Source organism: Atta cephalotes (genome assembly GCF_000143395.1).
Source record: "Atta cephalotes unplaced genomic scaffold scaffold00001, whole genome shotgun sequence".
Taxonomy (NCBI): Eukaryota; Metazoa; Arthropoda; class Insecta; order Hymenoptera; family Formicidae; genus Atta; species Atta cephalotes.
Window position 1 is genome coordinate 11,477,033 of NW_012130065.1, and position 23,605 is coordinate 11,500,637.

The 23,605-nt window shown below is 25.6% G+C and overlaps 2 protein-coding genes and 1 pseudogene across 2 annotated transcripts in view; all 3 read left to right on the forward strand.

The window, feature by feature from the left end:
- The first annotated feature begins 4,543 nt into the window (after nt 1–4,543).
- On the forward strand, nt 4,544–7,098 carry LOC105626973 (lysosomal aspartic protease-like). Its single transcript, XM_012208263.1, has 8 exons — nt 4,544–4,605; nt 4,965–5,197; nt 5,738–5,856; nt 5,944–6,143; nt 6,261–6,383; nt 6,460–6,604; nt 6,770–6,862; nt 6,934–7,098. The coding sequence occupies exons 1-8, from the start codon at nt 4,544–4,546 to the stop codon at nt 7,096–7,098; spliced, it is 1,140 nt and encodes a 379-aa protein (XP_012063653.1).
- An 8,854-nt stretch (nt 7,099–15,952) lies between these two features.
- Nucleotides 15,953–19,129, forward strand: LOC105618750 (annotated as a pseudogene).
- Nucleotides 19,130–23,084: 3,955 nt separating this feature from the next.
- The window catches only part of LOC105626963 (lysosomal aspartic protease-like), a 3,326-nt gene continuing 2,805 nt past the window's right edge, over nt 23,085–23,605 (forward strand). The window contains 1 exon segment of the mRNA XM_012208256.1: nt 23,085–23,146. Within this exon segment, the coding sequence (XP_012063646.1) occupies nt 23,085–23,146 (62 nt within the window).

Sequence of the window (23,605 nt, forward strand, 5' to 3'; positions counted from 1 at the left end):
ACGTACTGGTACGTACTTTGTTCTTACTAGTACGTCGTACGTAGAGTAACTACTACTTAGTTCGTCTTACTANACATAGTAACGACTATATCTATATATATATATATATATATATATATATATATATAAGCGCTAATGATTTTGTTTCTTTTCTGTTGTGCGATTTGCCTGATTTGAAAAAAAATTATAATGCTTCTGAAACTTTCTTGATTTTTGTAGTTTTAATCATCAGAGAATTTGGGAAACATGTTTCGTTTTTTTGTTGCAGTCGCAATATTTGATCGACGCGAAATTGTTAAGGTGAGCAAGTGTAAATTTCATTGATAATAAATGTTATGATTATTAGCACAAATCTGTAGAAAAATGCTTATGTATAATACTTGCAATACTTTGTCCGATTAAAATCAGCAGGTAAAGAAGTTTGAGGTTTGCATTTTTATCGTCTTTATCATACACATCTTAAATTACATAAGCATGACGAATGAAGTAATTTACATTAAAAGATCTAAACTTTATTCTGATGTGTGAAATAAATTTAATGATAGTAGTTATTTCTTAATATCAAAATATTGAAGCTAATTCTTAAAAATATACAATATGATTTGAAGATGATTTTTTCAAAATTTATTTATACGTATGTTGTATATATGTATGTTGTATATTGATTTATATGTATATGCATATTATTCGCTTAAGTGATACATACAGGTATACGTATAATATAAATTAAATTTTCTTTATTGCTTTTTAAGAATTCCATTGTACAAGACACATTCTATATATTAAAAAATCTTTGAGAAGACATCCATTGTCGACAGAGGTTACTTTGATTCCGAATATTGTAAAGCAACCTCTGTTTAATGATTATAATTTTGTGTACTATGTCATTATCTCAATTGGAACTTCATCGCAGAAGTTTAAAGTACAAATTGACACTTCCTCAGATCTCTGGATACTATCCAAAAAATGTCGTTTTAGTTACTGTAAGTATGGCTTTCAAAATTAACAGAAAAACTCATTGAAAAACTATAGTGCATGTAATGTAGGTTTTAGTACTATACTAGCAGTGAATTTTTGAATAGTCTGTATCATATATACATCGCTATTTCTTTGATATTCTATTATTTAAAATGCTTATTAATATCATTATCAAAATTAACAATCAAAATGTAATTTGTGATATTATTTCCAGTTTTAGTTTATGATTATACTTTAAATTCGGGAAATCGAATTAGAGCGTAATATAGAATTTAAAATTGTTTTCGGAAATTTTACATATAAAGCATTATTTAGCACTAAATTCATTTTAATTATTTTGAAAACTAAAATTTCTTTTATTTGATTTATTCTTTTATTTGATTTTTTTTTAAATTTCACTTATAATCATTTTATTATTTATACAAATATATTTGTATTTAATATTCTTATTGCACATATGAAAATAATTGGTTTTTATTTTAATAAATATTAAGTATGATTCCAGAGAATTGTATCTCTCTATTCACATTTCACGTAAAATTTTTTAAACGGTTTAAAGTCTGAAAGTTCTAAGACTTTAAAAATAAAAATTAAAAATTAAATAGACAAATATTATGGAATTATATATGTTCAAAATCAAGTAGTTTATTCTATTTATTTTTTTGTTTATTTATTTTATTTCATGCTTATTTTGTAAATATACAAATGATCTTTGATAGATCTAAAATGCAGCTCATGTATTAAAGTAAAAAATATAAATATTAATTAAAATATTTGATTTAAAATATTATTAATTTACACACAGTGTAAGGAAGAGAATTTCATTTCTAGAATATTTGATAATAATTGATTTATTTTTACGTACTATTTTTTACAGCGTCACGTAATAGATATGACAATAAAAAATCCAGCACATACACACCAAATAATATTCTGTTCAATATTCCATACATCAGGAGTAATGGATATTTATCTACTGATATAGTGAATGTGAATAATTATCAGGCAAATCTTATTCCATTTCAATTACATTTTATAAAGATTTTCTACAAAAAACATTAACTTTGCAGTTTGCTAGCCTTGATGTTCAATATCAAACATTTGGAGAAGCGATAAGCAAATTGGGATTCAATTTTGTCCATTCGAAATTCGATGGTATCTTAAGAATGATTAGGATAGTATCTTGGATTATCTCGAGATATCTTCCGGAAGGAATGACCCCCGTTTTTATAAACATAATAGAACAAGGCCTGGTAGAGCTATCAGTTTTTAGTATCTATATAAATCGATATGTCTAATAATATTTTTAAATAGTTTGCCTTTTCTTTTATACAAAATTTATCTTTCCATATATTAAAAAAATATTATCTTTCTATATTATCCTTCTATATAAAAATATAATGTGTACAGAAATCCTTTGTACGTGATAGGCGGTGAATTGATATGGATTCAAATTCTGCTCGTTATGAAGGCGAGCGTGTACGTATGTTATCCGCAAAAGATAACTAGCAATTTAACATGAACAAGTACATGATTATTTTCTAAATTATGCGTATGTCGATTTATATAGATTACATTGGACAATCGAATTTAATTTTTTCTTTTTATCGTGGATATGAACAGAAATTTCGAATTTTTTGTCTGTTGAACATGAATCAATTTGTTTAATCTTTTTGACGTCATTTTTTTAAAATTATAACGTAATAGTCAAATTTTAACAATAAATTCGTATTTAGCAGACAAAAATACTATTTGAAAACGATTATTTGATTATTATTGTATTGCAAGATGGCGTTCGACAGTGATTATCTGAATATTAATATTTACAAGACAGATTATTAATACTTATAATATATTATTACATAATATATTATATAATATATTACTAATACAATTAATATATTATGAAAATCAAAACTAATATTCAATTCAATTTGACATATTTATTATCACAAAATTAATAAGAATTGGCTGTTTTAATACATTCATTAGGATATGTCTTCATTGTTGCCTAATTATGTCTAATAATTATTAATGCTGTCATAATGCAAGATTCAAATAAGAGGTAGCACGTATGCGTGAATGGTTGTCAGCGATATGCGCACCTCCGATTTAGTAGGACAACATCATGAAACATCGCTACTATTAACGAACTGATCGGAGTTATTGCTTCCAACAACGAAACAATTGTAAATAATAGATAACAACTGTTCGCAATAGCATTCTCTTTCAACATTCTAAAATAAATTATTAAATTCTAAAAAAATAGATAAATGTTTGATATATTACTAATATGGATTATTAATTCTAAGCTTTATTAAAGGTGGACTGCAATCAGATTTCTAATTTGCTCAATGTTGATTTCGTCAGGCAATCGATAGACAGTAAAATATTCAGTCTCACTAGTAAAGATTATATTTTTAAAATAAATATGTATGATCAAATAACTAAAAAAAAAATAACTAAACTTTAGAATAGAAATATTGTTAAAAAATGTTTGATTGTTTTAAATTATTTTGTAATAGAAAATATATTATGCTTGTTCAATTTAGTATAGAATAAACAAAGTGAGATGGAATGCATAAGCTTCTTTTAGAAAAATTATGTAGAAAATCCGATATGGATTTTGGGCAATGTATTTCTTCGATGATATACCGAATTCGATATAGGGCACCACAAAATGGGATTTGCCCCTGCAAAATAATTATCGATTGACTTTTCAAGATTACTTCTAAATGTTAGAAGATTTAAATGACATAATAATAAGAATAATTAAGAAATTTTTTTGAATAATGATTTCTATTCATAGCTTATTTTTCATTTATAATTTATTTATATATTATTTATATATTTCAAACACATTTCCTAAACAACATTATTCTAAAATAAGTAAAATATAATCTTATATGTATGACTTAAGTATATATATTATCTGTTCTTGATTTTGAGAACACGCTTACATATTTGATTAAGGATATTAATTTATTATTCGTATTTTATATATTTATAATTATATTCTAGTGAGTTTTAATAATATTTCAATATTTATATAAACATAATGTTGTTATATCTATCATAATCTTATTTATAATGTAATTGTAAAAAAATAATAATTTTTTTTAATTGAAATATTTATTTTATTTCAATTATTTTGGCGATTATTAAAAATTTAAGTCTTCACAGCATAAAATCTCAAATTCTTGGAAATGTAGAAAATATTATTGAATTTATTTAAATTTGTCGAAATATGCGTATATAAAAAATACAATTTTTAAAAGTATTATAGATTAGCTATTAAGATTGCCTTTAGAACGCTTCGCGCATTTTATCATGCTTTTCATTCTGTTATAAACACAAGAACGTACATACATAAGCTCGTATATAAACATTGTATTTTTATTTATAAATGGTATTTATATTGGGAATACTAATGATTGACCAAGTACATTATTTTTCTGTTGTGCGTTTTGATTGTGAAGAGAAAGACTTTGCGCGAAAGAAAATTACAACGTCTCTAAAATCTTTTTGATTCTTGCAGCTTTAATCATCAGAAAATTCGAAAAACATGTTTCGACTTTTCGTAATGGTTGCCGCACTTTTCATGCTGATCAACGCGGAATTGCGAAGGTGAGCTGAGCATATAAACGAAGATTTGCGACTAATACTTCAACGATAATTAGAACAAAATGAAATTATGAAAAAATGTACTTTGTATGTCAGATAAAAAAATGAGGTTTTCTTCGAGATTTGCTTTTTCTTTATCATAAATGAGATAAGTGTCATGGATATAAAATAATTAAATATCATCATGTGATATATAAATTGATAAATAAAGATAGTATTTATTTATTGACATTTATTGAGACTTTATTAATTTTCAAAATTAGAAAGCGTTTGAAGATGATCACTCAATTTGTACATATTGTATAATATTCATATAATACATACATAAAATATAAATGAAATTTTCTTTATGTTGTTTCAAGAATTTCGTTATACAGAACAAACTCCATTCAAAGATCGATTGGCATCGATCGTCGACATCATCGTTTAGTTAGGAGCGTTCTAAGGGAACATTTATTTAATGATGACAATGTTTCATACTACGGCCTTATCACAATTGGAACTCCACCGCAGAAATTTAAAGTACTTATCGACACTGGTTCCTCAGATTTCTGGGTAGCGTCTTCAAACTGTGATCTGTACAACGCTGCTTGTTGTGAGTATATCATATTATAACGTCGCTATTTCTTCTTCAATATTTTATTTGTTACATATAAAATTATATTTATATTTAACAATATTATTTTTGCACATACGGAAATAATTTTTATTGCTTTTTCTATTTGAATTATTACACGAAATAATATAATTGACGTAAAAATTTAGAATAGGAATGATGCTGTAGAATTGTATCTTTTCTATCTATATAGTAAAGTTTAAAATAGGAAAGGAAACCTAAAGATTTTAATGTTAAAAGTTTCAATATTATGAAAGTTAAAATCAGCGAGGTAAATATTATGGAGCTAAGTTTCACAATTTATACATGCAATTTATTTTCATTTATCATGCTTATTCTAAGAGTGGCAAACGAACTTTGCCACAAGTTACAAATCACGTTTTAATGCAAAATATATAAATATAAATATACTTAATGATTTAATAATTGTTAATTATACGTATATTTAAATTAATACAGAAAAATTAATGTCTAGAATTTTTAACTTTTTAATGTACTTTTATGTACTCTTTCGTACAGGGACACATAATAGATATGAATATGAAAAATCCAGCACATACGTGGAAAATGATACTTCATTCTATATTTCATATCATAGTGGTGAGGTGTCCGGATATTTATCTATAGATGTAGTGAATGTGAGTCATCATCAAGTGTTCTATAGTTATAGTTTTAATAATAATTTATAAAAATTTCCTAAAAATCATTATATCGATTTCTTGTAGATTGCTGGCCTTAATATTCAAAATCAAACATTCGGAGAAGCAATAACCCACTTGGGAACCGCCTTTTTCTATGCAAAATTTGACGGTATTTTGGGAATGGGATACCCCGAAGGAGTAATTGCCAAAGGAATGACTCCCGTTTTTAATAACATGATTAACCAAGGCTTGGTGGAGCCAGTTTTTAGTTTTTATACAAATCGGCATGTATTATTCTTTATGCGCTACTGATGTTTGAAAATATTTTTTATTTAAATAGTTTTGCTTTTTATATTATAAAATTTGTTTTCCATATTAAAAAATAAATATAATCTATACAGAAATTCTGTGTCCGAATTTGCTGGTGAACTGATATTGGGTGGCTCCGATCCCAATCATTATTTAGGCAAGCTTACATATGTTAATGTTACTCATAAAAGATACTGGCAATTTACGATGGATAAGTAGATGTCTATTTTTTATATTACACGTATGTGTGTGTCAGCCATAAATTATATATAATTGTTAATCGCATTTTAGGATTCAAATAGAACATAGCAGTTTTTGCTCGAATAGCTGTGAAGCTACCGTCGACACGGGCACTACTATGCTAATTGGACCACAATTGGATATTGAAATTATTAACGAACTGATCGGAGCTACTTATATTAACGAAGAAATAATTGTAAATAATGATACTTTTCGTAGTGGAAACTCTCTTCCACCATTAAATAAATTACTGAAATGTAATACTGATATATAATAAACGTATAATACTGATATATAATAAACATATAATATATTACTGATTACATTAATATAATTTACTAACATAAAGCTTCATTTAAAGGTGGACTGTAATAGGACTCTTTACTTACCCAATATTAGTTTTTTCATAGGTGGTAAATCATTCGAAATCACTCATGCAGATTATATTTATACCGTAAATAACATCAAATTACATTTTAAATTGTTTTAGAATAGAAATGGCTTGCTATATTTAATTTATTGTAGGTCACAGAGAATGGTACTACGAAATGTATGAGCGCTTTTGAGAGTCCATATTCCAATGATGATTATGTGGAATCGATATGGATTTTGGGAACTGTATTTATACGTCGATACTTTATCGAGTTCGACATGAAGAATAACCGGATTGGTTTCGCTTCTAAGAAGTAATAAGAAATTCATATCTTTTTACAGATTTTTGAACACAAATGTTAGAATATTTAAATGACAATAATGAGCAAAAAATTAAGACAAACATTTTAAAATACTGATTCATATGTCTATTATCTTATAATTTTTATGTGTGATTATTTAAAAATCTAAATGATATACTTTTAAATAAATACGTACATAATATTTAAAAAAATTAAAAAAATGTGTAATATTATTTTTATTAATAATTTTTTATTAATAAATTATTCTTTCTACTTATTATATTATCATACTATATAGGATTATGAATGCAACAAAATCTATTAAAGTAAAGTGTACATTCTTATATATTGTTGGTTTCACATACTGACTACTTTTTAATTTAATTTAATATCCCAAGAGATATTTATAATTATTATATATATATATATATATATATAAATATTTGTCTTTCATATAAAGACCTTTTTTAATAAATAAATAAGTATAATAGAATGGATATTTGCAAAGCAATATGTATCTTAATAACGATCAATAAATGAGCACAAAGAGATTTGATTAATAAATTATTTAATATGTATCTTAAAAAATGTGATATATATGTTTCGACTCACAGAGCCTTCATTAGTGTAATAATCGTGAAGCCTTACATTTTGATATATAAAACTATGATTGACAATAATCTGAATCGTAAAAGCAATCACATTCCATAAATCATCGGCTTCTTTAAATATACTTGTAGCACATCTCCATCTTATACCATCTTATATCCGCAATAATTATGGTCAAGATATAAAATTTCTGTAGTTATAATCCTCGTGAAATAATGAGAATTGACCAGTGATATTAATAGTCAAGATGTAAAAATCTATGTTTAAATAAAATTACAAAATTAAGAATAAAATGATTTTTTGACGAAAACAGAGTCAAACTTGCATCATGATGTAAGATGAAACGCAAAATTTAAATAGGAATTAAGTAGTCTGGCAGTAATTACTTGAAGCTATATCTATTGACGAGTCCCAAGAATAACTAAGAATCAAACTATAGTTACTATACAATGTACATATTATATGTCAAAGACGTAAAACAATAATTTGTGTCAAAATTAGCTATAAGTTTTAAAAGTTCTTTTAAGATGTCGAAATGATCCATCCAACATTTCTATATCTTTTTTATAGTTAGTTCCATTTATTTGCTCCTTGTATATATATATATATATATATAATAATATCATCTCTGTAATCAATCTTTTGTTGAAATTATGTTCAAATTCTAGGATTCTTACATTTTCCCAATCAATTTATATTTAATATGTGTATTTTGAAATAATTGAGTGTTTGGAAGGATCAGATTTTATTTTATGCTCTTTTAATCTTGTTTGCAAATGTCTCTTCGTTTGGCTTACATTTGAAGCATTGCAATTTTTATAATTGATTTTATAAATTAGATGATTAATACAAAGATATATTTTGTCTTTATAGACCTTTATGAATTTATTGAGCTTATTTACACTACGAAAATCTATCATGGTATGTCGTTTTATTAAAAATTGATGTTGCTAACACTCTTTATAAATGAATTAATACAATGAGATCTTTTTTTATTGTATCTGAATTTTTCTTTTTCTCTACTGTTGGACTTGGATCATTTAAAAATCTAGATTTATTTACAAATATATTTTTTAATCTTTTAGCATTAAAAATAAATTCGAGAAAGTAACAATTATTCAATAAAATAATGCAAAATTCTATATTTTTACTGTAAAATGAAGAGTGTAATAATAATATGGACTTATTAAATTGTATATATTAGATGTGGAAAAAAGTTCGTGGCGTTTTTCCCGTTAGATGGCATTAAAAAAACGCCACGAACTTTTTCCCACACCTAATAGTTCCTATTTTTTGACAATTAGGATAATTAGAATGGAATGATAAATATCGTTCCGAAAAAAATTTTTTGTAGAACCAATCTATGATAATTTTTGTTGTCTCTGATGATCAAAGAAATATCTAGAAAATTAAGACAATGGTTCTTCTCTAACTCCACGGTGAATTTTAGACGCTCATGATAACTATTAAATTTATTAATACTAAGTATATTATCCAATACATCCTTGCCATTGAAAGGAGATGGGAGTATATAAAAAACTTTACAAAATTATCAAAGGAAGAGTTCATATATACCATAAAATTTCTATTATTATCTATCTACTTCAAGTTTAACAATGTGTTTTACAAACAGACTTATGGCACTCCCATGGATTTCTCCTTATCCTTTATCATTGCAGACATAGTTGTGTAAAATATAAAGGAGAATGTTTTGAGCATGTTTAATTTATCCATCTACTACAGATATGTAGACGACAGCTTATTTGTCTGTCCCAAGAGTATATTGGAATCTAAAAACTTAGGACGGAATACAAGAGATCCGGATTTGACTCCCGGCTGAGAGATAATATTTTTCATAATAAATTTACAGTTTTTCAGTATATTAACATCTTTTTAATAGGATGCCCGATTGAGCATCAAATTATTAAAATTGGTTGTCAATTTAATTCGTGATATTACTACGTAATTTAAATGCGTTTATAAGTTTGGAAAACCAAATATAAGCCAAACGAAGATTTTGCATTTGCAAACAAGATTAAAAGAGCACAAAATAAAATCTGATCCTTCCAAACAGTTATTTCAGAACACATATTAAATATAAATTGATTGCGAAAATGTAAGAATCCTAGAACATAATTTCAACAAAAGATTGATTACAGAGATGATATATATTATACTATATATACACATCAAGGAGCAAATAAATGGAATTAACTATAAAAAAGATATAAAGATGTTGGATGGATCATATTTCGACATCTTAAAAGAATCTTTTAAATGATCTATAACTAACTTTGACACATACTATTGTTTTACGTCTTTGATATATAATATGTACAGTAACTAGTTCGGTTCTCAGTCATATTTGATACTCGTCAATAGAAACAGCTTCAAATAATTACTACCAGACTTCTTAATTCTTACTTAAATTATGTGTGTTTCATTTCACACCATAACCGTAAATATGTCACTGCTTCTTGTTCTGTTTTTGTCAAGAAATCATTTTATTCTTAATTTTTTAATTTTATTTTAACCTAAATTTTTCATCTTAATTATTATTAATATCATTGGACTTAACGTCGATTCGCACCGTTTAACGAAGATTATAGTTATTATATATAAATTTTACATCTGGACAACAATAATTGTGGTTTGTAAATATATTCAAAAAAGCCGATGATTTATGGAATGTGATTTATGGATTGCTTTTACGAACGATTCAGATTATTGTCAATTATAGTTTTACATACTAAAATAAGATTTTACGATTATACTGATGAAGGCTCTGAAGTCGAAACCTATATATTATATTTTTTAAGACACATATTAAATAATTTATTAATCAAATATCTCTTCATACTCGTTTATTAATTGTTATTAAAATATATATTTTTTAATGTTTCTTTTGTTAATATTATTTTAAATTTTAAACATATTTTAAAAATTTACATGAACTAGATACTATAGAAAGTGCTAAATAAAATTTAAATAAAAGAAGATAATAATCAACGCATGTATAAGAATTGCAATATTTTTTAGCACTTGTTAATTGTAGAAATTGTTCTTAATGCTACAATGATTTAAGAGCTTGAGATTTGGGTCAAAATCTAATATTTTTAAATATTCTTACGAAAATTTGTAAATGATCGTATATTCTAATAATAAAAAATATTTTTAATAACATTTTTTAATATTTTGAAAATTAAGATACTTACACTATATATGTTTTTAAAAATGAATTATCCAACTAAATGTGATAATAAATTTCAATAAACAATTCAATACAGTTATACATACGTATTTAGAATGTATTGATTTATAATGTAATTCTTATTGCCTTCCTCTAGTGAGATTTCGAGTAATTTTTCATATTTAAAATGATGCATGCCTAAAAAAACAAATAATAACTATTTATCTGTCAGCCTTTGGCAGCTAGATTTTGAATAAAACTGATCACAAAGAAACATTTTACAAAATGTCACATTTATGCGAGCGAAATTAAGCGATTTTTTACAGGTTATATTAATTATTATTTTATTATTATGCAACGTAAATTTGCACTAATGTTGTGTATTATTTAATTTCTTTGTATATGTTTTGATTACTAATTTTTATACAATAGTACATACCTACAACAAGAAAATGTAAAAACCTTGTGAATAAATAAATAAATAAATAAATAAATAATTTTTTAACGTATTTTATATAGTGGGTGTAAGAACTCAATTATAAAAAATCGATATAAGTTCTTTAATTACTGACACGTTAAACGTCAATAATTTTTAATTAACATGACATTAATGTTGCAATAATTTCTATAGGTAATAACACACAAATGTGACTAATTCGTTTCTGAAATTTTTATTTGTGCGCAAAGGTACATGTAGGAAATCAAGGCAATAATTTTTGTGCGCAAACAAACTGTCGGCAAATGTGATGTAGGCAAACGATACTATAAGTATAGGTAATCGATTTGTAGGCAAAAGGAATTATCTCAGATATGGCACTCAATTAAAGACACATGTCAGGCGCATGACATTCATGCGTGCGGATAATCCATGCATGTACTGTGAAATCATTGCACATTTTATTATCTGGATAATTTAATGTTAAAAACTAAGACTGCTTTTATAACGCATTGCGCATTCTTTTATCTTGCTGATCTTCTCATAAATAGAAACATTTACATATAAATTCGAATATAAGCTGAGCTAATGATTGATTTGCTCTTTTTTTGTTATACATCTAATTGTGGATTGATTTGAAAAAAAGCACTATCTAAAACCTTAATTTTTATAGATTTAATCGTTAAGAAAATTTGGATAATATGTTTCAACTGTTCATAATAATTGCCGCACTTATAATGATCAACACGGCATTGTTAAGGTGAGCATATATAAACGTTCATTAGCAATAAATATTGTAACAATAATTAAAATAAATTTGTTCTAATGAAAGAAAAATGTAATAGTGGATATTAAGTCGTGTTATAGATAAATAAATCCAGTTATTTTATGATATTATTTTATGGAGTAAATCCAGTTACATATATAATAGAGTTTCCTTCATATTTGTTATTGCTTAAGAATTCCATTATGTAAGACACACTTCATTAAAAAGCTATGAGAAATATTGACATTCATTGTCGACCAGTTACTTTGAGTTCGAATATTGGTATTATAAAGCAACTTTTATTTAGTGATGACAACGCTGCATATCATTATCTCAATTGGAACTCCATCGCAGAAGTTTAAAGTACAAATCGACACTGGTTCCTCAGATCTCTGGGTACCATCTCAAAACTGCGATTTTACTTGCTGTAAGTATATTATAATATCGCTATTTCTTCGATATTCCATTATTTAAGATGCTTATTAGCATTGACTTTTTTAGTTTTGATTGATCAATGTCAATCAAGTTAGTGTTGGCACCTTTTTTTTATTTAAATCAGCTTGTATCTTTCTTCTACGTATGTTTAAAAATATTTTTTTACTTAAAGACGTTTAAAATACTTTAAAATAAGTTTGTCTTACCATATAATAAAATTTATCTGTTTAATATGGAGAAACAATATTGTTTAACATTAAAAAATATATAATCCTTATAAAAATTTCCCTGGTAAACTGATAGTTCCGATCCCGTTTATTATCACGGCACGTTGACGTATGTTAATGTAACCACGAAAGGATACTGGCAATTTACTATGGATCAGTACGTAATCATTTTCAAATTACACACACATATGATATATAAATTATATACCAGCTAATTGTTAATGCTATAGGATAATAAATAAATGAATTATGATACAATTTTATGTATGGATGAGTGTGAAGCTATCGTCCATACTGGTTTTCTTGGGATATCAGCATTGGAAATCACAGTTATTAACAAACAGATTGGAGCATTTTATCATGGTGAACAAATAATTGTAATTAGATAACGATTTTCGCAATAGCAGCTCTTTTTTAATAAAACTAAATAAATTATTGAAGTATGTAGTAATAAATGCTGGATTCATTACTAATTACAATAGTATAAATTATTAACACTAATCTTTGTTTAAAGGTGGACTGTAACGGCCCCACATATATTTCGTTCTAAGTGGTTAAATATTTCTATTTTCTGGTGAAGATTATATCGACGTGAAAGTGGTAAATATCTCCAAATAAAGCTTTAAAGTTTATAATCCTTTACCAAAAAAAACTTCAGATTGATAATGTTGGAAGCGACAAAATACAGAAAATTACAAGAAAATTTTTGCAAAATATATTAAATTATACATACATTTTTGAAGATAATAATTTTTGCATTTAATGGAAAAACTTGATAAAATATTTTCAAAATACAAAAACTTTTCTTTCATTTCAAAATAAAAAATTGTATTTCTCTTAGTTCGGCAGTTGTCATATAGCTTATTTCGTTTCCTGATTATAATGTAATAAAAAAGTTTTAAATATATTTTACAAATAGATTACAATGTATTAAAAAAATACAATTTAATATAATTTGTGTTTCTTTAAATATTTTTCTTCTGATATCATAATCTAAAATGGTAATGAATAGCCAAAAGCTATAAATCATTTAGAATAGAAACATCATACCATATTCAATTTGCTGTAGCTCGATGAGAATAGAACGTTATGTACAAGCGCCTTCACGAATTCGAGTAAGAATATTTAAGTTTTAGGAATATTTAAGTTCCGTTTTATAATTAGATTTATACTGAGTTCGATATAGGAAACGACTGAGTGGGATTTGCGCATGCAAAATAAGTATTATTTTCTCAAGAGATTACTTTAAATGGTAGAAGATTTATTAAATGATAGTAATAAGTAAATAATTAAATCCCAATCTTCTTGGAATCTTTCTTTGGAACATTGATTTATGAATCTTATGCTTATTATATTTTTTATTTGGGATTACTTAAACGTTAATTATGTTCTTACGTAATATATTTTAGAAAATTAGGACAAAGATGTGCGACATTATTATTATCAATTTGTTACTTTATACAGCCCATTATTTTAGCATAATATCGCATTGTCACTTAAATTATAAATATAACTTGGTCTGTTATTTTCAAGATTTTTCTTTTTTTTTTTTTTTTAAAATATAGAAGTTGTATGTCTTTTCTTCATGCCCACTCTGCATTTGTAAACTTATCTAAAACAATAAACTGTTTTAAGTCATAATTAATGTTATTGATTACATCTTACGTTTCTAAGAAATGATAATTTTAATATAATATTTTTTAAAAATATAATTTTATGCATTTAAATAATTTTAAAAAATTATAAATTATTTTTGGATAAATTGTTTAAACTGATAAATAATAAAAGAATAAGTAAAATATATTAACTATAATAAGAGGACCGTATTTCTGCGGACATCCTCATTTATCTCTTCAATATCCAAATTTGTAAGTATATAAAATATCTACCTATCGATTTGATGTCATTTAAAAAAAAATTTTATTTTACATGTTCGATCTATATGCATCGTATTTGCATTCGAATTACTTCTTCCTTTTAAATGTTGACAATTGTTTCAATTAATTCATTTTTTCCACAATTACACTTTTAACAAACCAATTAATTGGATTGGATTTGAAAAATTAGTTTCTTAATCTCTCTCTCTCTTTCATCAGATGTCTCATCGCCCAGTGAGGATGACAGAAAATTTATTGTACAAAAATACAGATCATAATACTTAATCGCGAAAATGATTAATTTTTTTAAGTAATATTGAATAAATTAAAAAAAATGTTGAGTTAGATTTGTAGGAATGAGCCAATGACATCAGCTAGATGATATCAATTAAAACATGCATTTCAAAGTTAACAGCGACATTAATAGCTTTCAATAATCAAATCTTAATTTTAACATCAGATTCAACAATGTTGAAACTCTTTATATGAGCTAACTTCAGTGTGCGATATATGAAAAACAACTTTTCAATTCAATTAATTCAATTCTGATCAAAATTCACTTCTGATTACTTAACTTCTGGTAATATAAAAATAATTTCTAGATTATCATAATAAAACATATTTCAGGAAGCCTTATTTAAAAATTAGATTTTACAATTTTCTTTGAAATTTTTGACATATAAATTAAAAAATATTCGTCTTAATCGGTTAAGAACTACAGTATTATAGCGATTTTTGAATAATAAATTTTCATTTGTTTTGCTTATACATCAAAGAGAATATAAAATATCGATGAATGTATAAAATTAAATGCTGAGGATGACTAAAAATGAACCAAAACATTAAATTATGTAATTATATAAAACAAATTATATATTGTTTTTAAATAAATTTTAGCACATTGTGTACCGCGCTGACTCTCAATCGCTTTCATTACTTCAATTATTTAACACTACACTATTCATTTATAAATCTATCAAGACGAAAACAATACGTAATTTTAAAATTAACAACTTTTTTCAGATGTATCTAAAACATTGAGTCGTGTAATGTGAGAAGTATGCTTAAATGAACGATTTTTTAAAAGTTTATTAGAGATTAGTTAATGAAAAGAACCAAGATCATTTTCAGAAAGCTTTGCTGATTTAGTTGTCCTTTTTTTCATCCACTCCTAAACACAGTCACGTACATAAATTCGAAAACAGTATTGGGAACGCTAACTTTTCTCTTATATTCTATTATTCCAAGTATGAACTTTGATTTGAAGAGGAATTACAACGCTTTTAAAATTTTCTTGATACTTGATATGTAGCTCTAATTGCTTCGAGAAATGTTTCGATCTTTTGTGTTAATCGTGGCACTCATCGAATTGATCAATTCGGAATTGTTAAGGTGAATGAAAATATTGATTTGTGACAAATATTTCAACGATAATTAGAACAAAACTGTTGAAAAATATTTTTGGGTAAAATGTTTTGATGTAATCTTATGAAAAAAGCTTTTAAACATTTAAAGATCGGAATTTTATTATCTTTATGTCTTAAGTGAGATGAGCATCATGGAAATTGAAATTCGCATTTAAAATATGTAAACTTTATTTAAATTCGTAAATAGATTAAAGTTAAATTGCTTAGTACTGAAATGTTGAGACATAAATAATATTTAAAAATAAGAGGAAATTAAATAAAAAATGGTTAATTAATTTGTTCGAAATTCATATGTTGTATGATATTCGTATCTTCGTGTAATTGTGAAATGTGTGTGCGTGTGTGTGTGTGCGTGCGTGCGGGCGTGCGTGCGTGCGTGCGTGCGTGCGTGTGCGTGCGTGTGTGTGTGTGTGTGTGTGTGTGTGTGTGTGTGTGTGTGTGTGTGTGTGTGTGTGTGTGTGTGTGTGTGTACATAATATGTAACATAATGAATTTCTTTTATATGCTTCAAGAATTCCATTATATAGGACAAATTCTATTCGAAAATGGATTTCCATTGAAAGTCGATGATTTGATTTGGCTGATTTTCCAAAAGCACGACTTTTTTATTTATATGATAAACAAACATACTATGACATTATCACAGTTGGAACCCCACCGCAGAGGTTTAACGTTCATTTCGACACCGGTTCCTCTAATTTTTTTTTACCATCCATCAACTGTTACATGATAATATTGCTTGTTGTATGTAAATCATAACGTAACAATTCCTTCGACATTCTATTATTTTATTTATTTTCATATTTATACTATTATATTTATATTTTATGTTATTTATATTTATACTTATATACAAGCACATTTATATTTAATAATATTACTATTTCATATGTAGAAATGATGTCAATTACTTTTTTATTTTAATTACTGACTTTAAGTAAAAATATAGGGTACAAAGGCAATCTATATATTTCAATATAATTTTGATATGATTTGAAATCTAATAGTTTTAAAATTAATAATATAATTATGAAGTAAATATTACGGAATTAAGTTTTACAATCATATGTTGTTTATTTTATTTATCGTGCATACTTTAAATGTATAAATGATTATCTTTGATACAATTCATATGTTAAAGCAAAGAAATAATAAATGTTTTCATTTTTATAACGATTATTAACATATATATCTTTAAATTAATAAATAGAAATTTATTTTTAGCATGTTTAACAACAACTGAATTTCTGTTATTATTTTATACAGCGTCACTTACAAGATATAATAGCAGTGAATCCCACACGTATATAGAAGATGGTACTTATATCGAACTTGATTATGCGGTTGGTGCACTTACTGGATACTTATCTACTAATGTAGTGAATGTAGGTTGTCATCAAACAAATAGTTCGATTTAATCTTAATTATAATTCATAAAAACTTTTTGAAGAACACATGTCATCGTTTTATAGATTGCTGGCGTTAATGTTCAAAATCAAATATTCGCAGAAGCGGTAATACGAGACCTGACTTTTGCCTTTCTGTCATACGACGGAATCTTAGGAATGGGTTACCCAGAGATATCTACAAAAGGAGTCCCGTTTTCACTAGCATGATTGAACAAGGCCTAGTGTCGGCACCTGTTTTTAGTTTTTATCTGAATCGGCATGTACCTCTTTTTTATAAAAGTCTAAAAATATTCTTTCACTTGAACAGTTCGTTTTATTATATTACAAAATTGTCTTTTTAATAAACAATATTTTTAATATCGAAAAACAGAAATTATTATTACGGTAGTGAACTGATATTGGGTGGTTCCAACCTCATTTATTGTAACACCGAGTTCACTTATGTTAATGTAACGAACAAAGGATACATACTGGCAATTTGCCATGGATAAGTACATAATTATTTTTTAAACTACATACTTATATACGTCAACGAATTATACACAAGCTAATTGTTAATGCTGTAGGATAAAAATGAGATATATGATTTTCTGTGCGGATGGCTGTGAAGCTATCGCCCACATTGGTTTTTCGAGGCTATCTGGACCAGCGTCAGAAATCGAATTTATTAACAATGAATTGGATTCATTAAAACGAATTGGAATTTCTCATGGAGGAGATAGTTGAAAGTAGATGATAAATTTTCCAATGGCAGCTCTCTTTCAATGATACTGAATAAATTACTGAAATAAATTAATAAATATTTGATTTGTTACCGTTGATAATAATATGATTTATTAATACTAAGCTTTATTGTGATATTGGTTTTATTAATCTGGACTACTAGTACTAAACTTTAAATTTTGTTTAAAGGTGGACTGTCAGATTTCTGAGTCGCCCAATGTTACTTTTTTCCTGAGTGGTAAACCATTCGTACTCACTGCAAATGATTACATCAATACGAGAATGGTAAATATCATTAAATAAAGGTTAAAATTCCTAATCACTCACCACGAATCTTCAGATTGATGATTTCAGAGTGATAAAGTACATAAAAACTCTTACAAAATGTATTAAATTGGACGTATTCTTCAAGATAATAATTTTTGCATTTAATAGAATACACTTATAAAAAAATATACTGTCTCGCAAATCATATAGTTTATTTTGTTTTCTGGAGTTATAATTCATTTAATAATTAATAATTTAATTGTAAGGTTACTTATTGATTTTACTGTAACACATAGAGAAGTTTGGATATATTTTACAAATATGTCGAACGCAATGTTGTTTATTAAATTACATTAAAAAATATAATTTAATGTAATTTATAATACTTTTTAAAATATATTTTCTCGCTTTTGATTCGCTATATAAGATGATAATGAATAGACAAGAGCTATAAACTGTTTTAAAATGAAACATTATGCCATATTCAATTTGTTGTAGATCAATTCGAATCTTACGTCAGGTACAAACCCTTTCGTAAATTCCAGGGAATATTTTGGTTTAGATGATATTTGGATTTTGGGTATTCTATTTCTTAATCGGTTTTATACTGTGTTCGACATGGGGAACGACCGAGGGATTTGCATGCAAAATAAGTATTGTTTTCTCAAGAGATTATTTTAAACGGTAGAAGATTATTGGAAATAATGAGCGAATTATTTTATCAAAATTTTTAGAATCTTTTTTTAAATTTTTTTTGTTTCTTAATTTTTATATTTATGACGTTGATATATTTATTTGGAATTATTTAAGCATTAACTTCATTCTTAATAAAAGTGTGTGCGATATAATTTATAAAAAGTATAACGAAGATTTGCGATATTATTGCTATCAATGTTTAATATATTTCATTCTTCCAGCATAATATCATATTGTTACACGATATTATAAATATAATTCTGTTAATCTTAATTTCTTTCTTTTATTTATTAAAATGTAAAAGTTGTATGTATTTTTCAATGCGGACTCTGCATTTGTAAACTTATCTAAAATTTAAAACAATAAATTGTCTTCGGTTGTAATTAATGTTATCGAATATATCTTATGTTTCCAGGAAATGATAATAATACATATTTTTAAAAATAATTTTGCGTTATTAAGATTATATATTATAACTAAATAAGATTTGTTTAAACTTAAGATTTAATAAAGATTTGTTTAGACTTAAGGAATGAATAGAATATATTGACTATAAGAGAGTTGCTATTTCTGTAGACAACCTCATTTATCTCTTCATTATCTCTATTTTGTAAGTACATAAAATATATATTTATATCAGTGGATTACACGATAACTTTCTGATCAACCACATTTGCAATATACTATCGTTCAAGTACAATTTGGAAGTATTATCTATTTTTTATCTGCGTCACTTTCATATCGATTTGATGTTTTTTTTCCTTTATTCTTATTTCTACGTGTATATTTCAAAGTATACAGATCATAATTGCTTTCCGGTTATTTCTTTTTTGCTACTTATCGATTGTTCACTGTTATTTTCAAGTAATTCATTTTTTTTGTATTTATTTCTTTTATTTTTGTATTGCACCATTTATTTTACTACATAATTTAAATTTTAAGTTATATATTTTAATATGTTATGCGCAACTCTTGAGTGAATTTGAATTTACAGATTAATTATACTAAAGAATAAACTACTGTGGGCATTGTGGTATATAAATTTGGGGCGTTACTGAACATTTTTTAAGAGAATTGTGTATTATGATAACCGATATTAGGTTGTATATTATTGATCAATGTGAAGCATTACTAAGACATTAATGAGCATAAAAAATTCGGTATTACTTGGTCATAACTTGGACATTATTATTTGGACATTATTGATAGTAGACATTGAGTATAATGGTTTGATCAGCGGTTTGTCCTTTAGTTACACCGTTTTATTTTTCAAAATTCCTAATATCGTATTGTATAAAATATATTCCACAATTATCCTTTCAACCAAAGATTTAATTGGTTTATGTTTGAAGGACTCTTTTATTTTTTCACTTGTCCCTTTGTTGAGGAACACATTTTATATCGATGAATAAGATTGAATATATTGATGAAAATAGTCCAAGCAAGCCAAATCATCTAATTCTATAATTAATTAATTATATTCGTCAAATTATATATTGTTTTTAGATAAATTTTTGCGTATTGTTTAGCGCGTTTTCAATTGCTCTCATTATTCTAGTCACAGGTTTCTGTATCATTATTTTTTATCAGCTTATTCTATCAAGACAAACGATGCATACTTTAAAGATTAATACATGGATGAATATAAACGAGAATTTTTTTCTTATTATTTATTGGATGAGAATAAAAATATAAAGGAAATTATTTTTCTATATAGTACTCTGCTACATTAATATATTTTTAGATTTGAAAAGAAATTCTAACATCTCTGAAATCTTCTTAAATTTAATCGTCAGAAAGTTCATGTTTCGATTGTTCCTTGCTGTTGCCTCATCGTACTGATCAATTTAGAATTGCACAGGTGAGCATGTGTAAAGATTGAGTCACAATAAATACTTCAATCATAATTAAAACAAAATTGTACTTTAGAGTGTGTTAGAGTAATGTGGACAGATAAAAAAATGCTTCTAATCCTTTGAGACTTGCAATTTATTTTTCTTTACATCTTAAGTGAAATATGTGAACGGAGAAGTTCGAATCTAAAATATATACGTTATTTGATGGGCAAGGCTTCGTTTGCTTACAAAATGATTGCCTAACTTCATTTGCACACAGCGTATTACACGACAATATTGCACACATGACGCTATTGGTTTAGTTTAGGTCGTACATGATGCGTACTAACTAGTAACTTTCTATTAAATTATTTTAATTTTCATAGCGATGCATTTAAAGAATGATGTATTGAATTGATACAATATTTAATCTCAATCTTAATCTCAAAATTTTCTTAAAGACGTAAATTTTTTGTAGGTTGCTGATTTCAATATTTTAAATCAAATATTTGAAAATCATTCCTTGATAGACAATTAACAATTTATTCATAAAGAATAAAATATACTGTATGTTTTTTAAAATTATATACTAAAAAGATGTGTATTAATTATAGAAAATATATTATCTGAAAAAATGCGAAAATTAAAAATTCTATTGTTTGAATGCTCAAAAAGTATTCGTACAGTCGAGAAATGGCTTCTAAAATCAGGAATACAGAGAAGCTCGTTTTTTTATTAGAACAAAATGTATTCATTGTATAAAATTGCTAATTAATGTTTATTTTCTATAAATAAGACTTTTTTTATAATTAAAAATTTTCTTATACGAATACTTTTTGCACTCACTGTATAATATGTGCAGAACTTCCTCATTTACGTTGGATCTGACGTAATGATCTGACATTGGATAACTTCACTCATTATGACAGCAAGTATGTTAATACTATTCGAACAAGCGTGTTCGAAAATACTTTTTTAGTTTAAATAATTTGTTTTCCAATATATATTACATAATTTATCTTTCCGTATTAATAATATGTTTTTTTATTTAAAAAAATATATAATCTGTATAGAAATTCCTTGGATCCTTCATTAATGTACTAATATTAGGGGACTTCCACTCATTATGATGGCGAATTAACATATGTTAATGTTACCCATAAAGGATACTGGCGATTTGTTATGGACAAGTATGATATTATTTTTAAATTATACATATCATTTACGGATTATATATGAGATAATTATTAATGTCGCACTATAATTCAAATGGAAAATAAAACCTAATGTGCAAGTGATTGTCGAGCTAACTTCTGGTAATATAAAAATAATTTCCAGATAATTATAATATTACATATTTCAGGAAACCTTTTTTAAAAATCAAATTTTATAATTTTTTTTTAAACTTTTGATATTTAAATTTAAAAAATATTCGTTTTTATCAATTAAGAACTATAATATTACAGCGATTTTTAATAACAAATTTTCATTTGTCCCCCTTATAATCAAAGAGGATGTAAAATATCGATGAATATATAAAATTAAATGGCTAAAGGCCGAGGATGGCTAAAAATGAACCGAAACATTAGGTTATATAAGTATTTAAATCAAATTATATATTGTTTTTAGATAAATGTCAGCATATTGTTTAAAGCGCTGATTCTCAATCACTTTCATTATTTCAGTTATTTGTTACTACAGTATTCATTTGTAAACCTAGACAAACAATATATAATTTAAAAATTAACATCTCTTTCAGATTTATTTAATAAATTAAATACATTGAGTCGCGATAATGCAAAGGTAAGAAATATGTTTAAATAAGAAACACGATTTTTTTTTAAAATTTATTAAGGCTTAATTACTGAAAAGAACCAAGAACGTTTTCAAAATGCTCTGCTTGTTCAATTGTTCTTCTTTTCATCTACTCCTAAACACAATCATGTATATAAATTCGTAAACAGTATTGGGAACGTTAATGATTGACTTTGCTCTTATATTTTGTTATGCGTTCTGACTGATTTGAAGAGGATTCGAGTTACAACGCTTCTAAAACGTCCTTGATACTTGATTCTTAGTTCTAATTGCTACGAAATTCGAGAAACATGTTTCGATCTTTTGTATTAATTATGATACTCGTTGAATTGATCAACTCTGAATTGTTAAGGTGAGATAGTGAAAATGTTGATTCGTAACAATACTTGAATGATAATTAGGATAAAACTAAGTAGAAACATGTGGTGTAAGATAATCTTATGAAAAAGGCGTTTGAGCATCATTTTGAAGCTCGGAATTTATTATCTTTATTTTTAAATGAGATAAAACTCTATATATATTTTTTTTTCACAATTACACGAAGATATAATTATCGTACAACATACGAATTTCCATAATATTTCCATGATGTTTTATCTTAAGACATATATATATTAGCCACGAACTTTTTCCCACACCTAATATATATATATATATATATATATATATATATATATATACACACACACATATATATATATATATATATATATATATATATATAATAATAATAATAACTAACTAAACTAAGATTACGTTACGTACTACCTTTACTTACTACGACCGACGTAGTAGTAGTATTATATACAAC

Excerpts from the sequence above, each read along its gene's own strand:
- LOC105626973 (XM_012208263.1), top strand. The coding sequence starts at position 4,544 with ATGTTTCGACTTTTCGTAATGGTTGCCGCACTTTTCATGCTGATCAAC. Across the intron at positions 5,198-5,737 it reads TCTGTACAACGCTGCTTGTT|GGACACATAATAGATATGAA; the intron begins GTGAGTATATCA and ends TCTTTCGTACAG. Across the intron at positions 6,863-6,933 it reads ATGCAGATTATATTTATACC|GTCACAGAGAATGGTACTAC; the intron begins GTAAATAACATC and ends AATTTATTGTAG.